Source organism: Eimeria tenella, genomic scaffold, assembly GCF_000499545.2.
Source record: "Eimeria tenella Houghton genomic scaffold, Eth_scaff282, whole genome shotgun sequence".
Lineage (NCBI taxonomy): Eukaryota > Apicomplexa > Conoidasida > Eucoccidiorida > Eimeriidae > Eimeria > Eimeria tenella.
Genome location: NW_013542698.1, coordinates 7,954 through 11,901, shown reverse-complemented (window position 1 = coordinate 11,901; position 3,948 = coordinate 7,954). Strand labels below are relative to the sequence as shown.

Here is a 3,948-nt window from a genome sequence, read left to right as displayed (position 1 = left end):
GGCTGCAGCAGCAGCAGCAGCAGCAGCAGCAGCAAGGCGACCCAGATGCAAAGTGCATGCACTTACTGCATTTATTCTGCATTGTTTACGAAACACTATTTATTTCAAACTGCAGAATCTGCAAGATCGCGCCACAGAGCGCGGAAAGCCCGCGGACCGCGGCCTGCAGCTGCTGCACTGCTGCTGCTGCTGCTGCTGCTGCTGCTGCTGCTAGGGGAATTCCAAAGATCTGAGGGAGACAAGAAGCTCTTTGCAACTCACTCTTCCTTAATTGAATTGGAATAGACCACTTTGAAACGCCCCAGGAACTCCGCCACGTCGATGCTGCCTGCTGCTGCGTTGAACGCCGGACTTGCCGTAATAAGGCGCATCAGAATCCGGACTTGCGGCTCGCTGAGGCCTGCAGCGCCAAAAGCAGCAGCAAAAGAGCAGCAAAGCAGCAGCAGAAACCCCATTTAGAGATACATTTGAGTCAAATCCAAAAGCGCAGCAAGTTGGGGGCTTTTTTGCGCTTCCAGGCAGCCACAAACATGCTGTAAAATCCAAATGAGCAAAAAGCCTCTTCTGTGCCTTCACGCGGCTCCACATGCAAATATAAAGTCCGAAACATACTTATAAACATTATTTCTGGAAATATACATATATATCTATATATATATATACTTATATGTATATATAGAGACATACATATATATAGATACATATATATATGTATATAGATGTGTGCAGAAAGCTGAAGAGCTGGCTCAGCAGCGCCGCACCTATGTCGAGGTCCGAAAGGAGCTCGTTGAACTCCCGGAAAGAAACTGTGCCGTCGCAGTTTCGGTCGAAGAGCATCAGAGTTTCTTTCAGGCTGAGGTCAGCGCTCATGATGGACTCAAAGACCTGCGCAGCAGCGGGGGCGGTTCGCAGCATATGGCGGGACTTTCGGGAGATTCGAGGCGGTCAGTGGCAGCAAATTGCGCCGCATGCAAAGTGCAGCAGCTTGTGCATGCAAAATGCGGAGAAAAGGGGAGAAATTTGGGGAAAAGCGAGGGAAAAGCTGCGGAAAATGCCAGAAAGCCGACTCACCCGCGCCACGCATTCTTGCCGCCAGTTCAAGTGCTTGCAAATGGGCGGCCTGAAGTCCACTTTGTAGCGGTACAAGAAGTCGTTGTAATGGACTAGTCCGTCTTTGCTGACTGCTTTCAAACACTTCATTATATTCACCCACGGCAGCTCCTGGCCCAGCACGATTGAGCAGGCTTCTCTGCAGGCCGCAGGCGCAGCGCTCGCGACGCACGGGAGTTCCACTCCAAAGGAAACAATTCCAATTCAAAAAGAAAAACAAATTCAAATTCAAAAGGAAGAAAAGAACTAGTTCAACGGCAAGCCCGCGCATGCACAGGACACACTGCACAAACATGCAATAAGCCAAATGCCCGCGGGGGAGACAAAACCCTGCGAAACTTCGAGTGGAAAATACTTATTAATAAGTATCTGCTGCGGTGAGGAGGCTAAGTGGCAAGATCTTGACACTGCAGCACAGGTCGCCTTTTGGCAGCAGAAAGCCTCAGTTGGAGGCCAAAAGCCAGCAGCTGGCGCAGCAAAGCAGATCTGCGGGTTGAAGGGTCTTAATAGTTTGAAAAAGGAATTAAAATCGGCGAAAAAAGATACGAAACGGGGCCGCTTGCCTCCATTGCGCGGGCGTGATCTTGCCGGAGCCGTCGGAGTCCATGTTGAAGAAACACCACCAAAGGTCTTGCTTTTTTTCGCAGACCATCTTGCACATTTTCTGCACTATTTCCTGACTCATTCTCGCAGCAGCGGAGCGTCTGTTGGCGCGTTTGGCTTGGGTTTCGAGTTCCTTCATCTTCTTCTGCAGCAGCACCTTCTGAGTTGCTGCGCAGGTCTCGCGGTGCAGCTGCTGGATCTCCTGCAAAGAAGGCGCCATGTACTCTTGAATTTCAAACGACAAGTTCGCTTCAAATATAATAACTCCTCCGTAGTTCCCTGTTGTCCCGCAGTAGTTCGACGCCGAGAACAGAGTCACGCAGCGCCCGTCGTGCACGGGCTCGAACCCGCGCAGGTTCGTCGGCACCTGCAGCACGCACAAACGCCCGCTTCTGCTGCAGCACTTGTCGCTGCTGCAGCACTTGCCGCTGCAGCAGCGCCGCCCGCTGCAGCGGCGCTGGCCGCTGCAGCAGCGCTTCCCGCCGCAGCAGGAGCTACCTGCCGCTCCAGAGCTCCGTTTCCGGTGCGAACCGTCGCCGCTGCGCCGCAGCAGCAGCAGCAGCAGCAGCAGCAGCAGCGCACCTGGTGGGAGCGGATGCAAACCTCCAAGTTGTTCTTGGTGAGGAAGGCGTCAGTGACGTCGGGGCCGAAGGCTATGCAGTCCGCGCCGCGCGTGCTCCAGCCGCGGCCCCGGTCCGGCTGCGGGTCGGACCACAGCAAGTCGAACATGAGAGTGTCTTCGAAAGTGTGCGGCGAAGCTGGACAGGGCCGCTGGCGGTGGAGCTTGTCGATGTGGTGGAGAGTGATGTTGTCTTTGCGGCAGAGTCCGCCGTGCACGATGAAGACGCGCTTCTCGAGCACCACGCACAGCGGCAGCAGGTGGAAGATGTCTTGGAACTTCTGGTACAGCAGCCCCCCGTACTTCTGCCGCACTTCCTGCGCGAACCCGTACACTTCGTTCATGTCTGCGCTTTCGTGGTTGCCCCGGTTTATTATCACCGAGCTCGCGCACTGCAGCTTGAACGCAAACAGCAGCAGAAATATCTCCACCGAACTCCGGCCCCGGTCCGCTATGTCCCCGTTGAACAAGTACCTGCAGCCCACACCGCAGCCGCAGAATCCCCATCTTTTTCTGTCCTCTGCTTTCGGCCTTCAACTGTTTGTGCTTTACTTTTGAGTTCTTGGGCGAACAAGTTCAACACACAAAAAGGCGAATACAACTCTTCAAGAACACAACAGGGGTTCGGGAATGCAAGTTTGCAGAACCCCTAAATGACGAGGTAAACGGAGTGAACGCGCATGAAGGGCGAATAAAACACAAATAAAACCCTAAAATTAAGAATAAACAGTTTCAAAAAACCCGAAATCACGAATAAACAGATTCAAAACCCCAACAACGACCCACTAGACATTGAAAACCCCAACGACGACGGACAGAAGGGAAATAAAACCCCAAAATCCCAAAAAACAAAAAGAAAAACCTCCAAATCCGGAAAACACATAAATTAAACACAACAAAACCCGGAAAAAATGAAAGAATGCCCGAATTAAACGGAAAAAAAATTAAAACCCCTGAACAGAATCCAAACAAAACCTAAACAATCCGAATAAGACCCTAATATAACCCAAATAAAACCCAAATAAAACCCAAAAAGTCCGGAAAAGAAAAGAAAAAAACCCGAAATTTTCATTTAAAAACCTCTGGCCTACACATTTGTGGCCGAAGGCGGGCCGAACTTGTACAAAATCCAAAGAACGTCATTGAGCTGCCCATGGGTGTCGCCGACGAGCTGAAACCATAGCCCACAAATCCAACCCAAAAGCTGTTTTGCTGCTGCTGCAGCAGCAGCAGCAGCAGCTGCAGCAGCAATAGCAGCTGCAGCAGCAGCAGCAGCAGCTGCTGCTGCAACAGCAGCAGCTGCAGCAACAGCAGCAGCTGCAACAGCAGCAGCAGCAGCTGCAGGTAAATGGAAGCGCAGGTAAATGGGAGCAAATGGCATCAATTTCGTGAGCTGTTTACCACTAAACGGCCTCCGGGTTTCTTTGGGATTTCCACTTCGGCGACTGCGCCCTTCATGGTTTGTTTGTAATGTTCTTCGACGGCCATCACCAGCTCGAGGGCATATTTGCGGGGCAGCGGGACCTGCGCAGGCCACGCAGCTGCAGCTCTCAACAGTTTGCAGCGCAGCAGCAGCCGCAGCAGCCGCAGCAGCCGCAGCAGCGGCAGCAGCTGCA

The 3,948-nt window shown here is 52.4% G+C and overlaps 1 protein-coding gene across 1 annotated transcript in view; it reads right to left on the bottom strand.

Annotated features, from left to right (window-relative positions):
• Positions 1 to 257: 257 nt before the first annotated feature.
• The window catches only part of ETH_00010250 (Os05g0204900 protein, related), a gene marked incomplete at both ends in the record, with an annotated part of 5,528 nt that continues 1,837 nt past the window's right edge, over positions 258 to 3,948 (bottom strand). The window contains 7 exons of the mRNA XM_013375507.1: positions 258 to 400; positions 762 to 885; positions 1,072 to 1,249; positions 1,674 to 2,080; positions 2,296 to 2,806; positions 3,424 to 3,503; positions 3,734 to 3,856. Of these exons, the coding sequence (XP_013230961.1) occupies positions 258 to 400; positions 762 to 885; positions 1,072 to 1,249; positions 1,674 to 2,080; positions 2,296 to 2,806; positions 3,424 to 3,503; positions 3,734 to 3,856 (1,566 nt within the window). The remainder of the gene's footprint in view (positions 401 to 761; positions 886 to 1,071; positions 1,250 to 1,673; positions 2,081 to 2,295; positions 2,807 to 3,423; positions 3,504 to 3,733; positions 3,857 to 3,948) is intronic.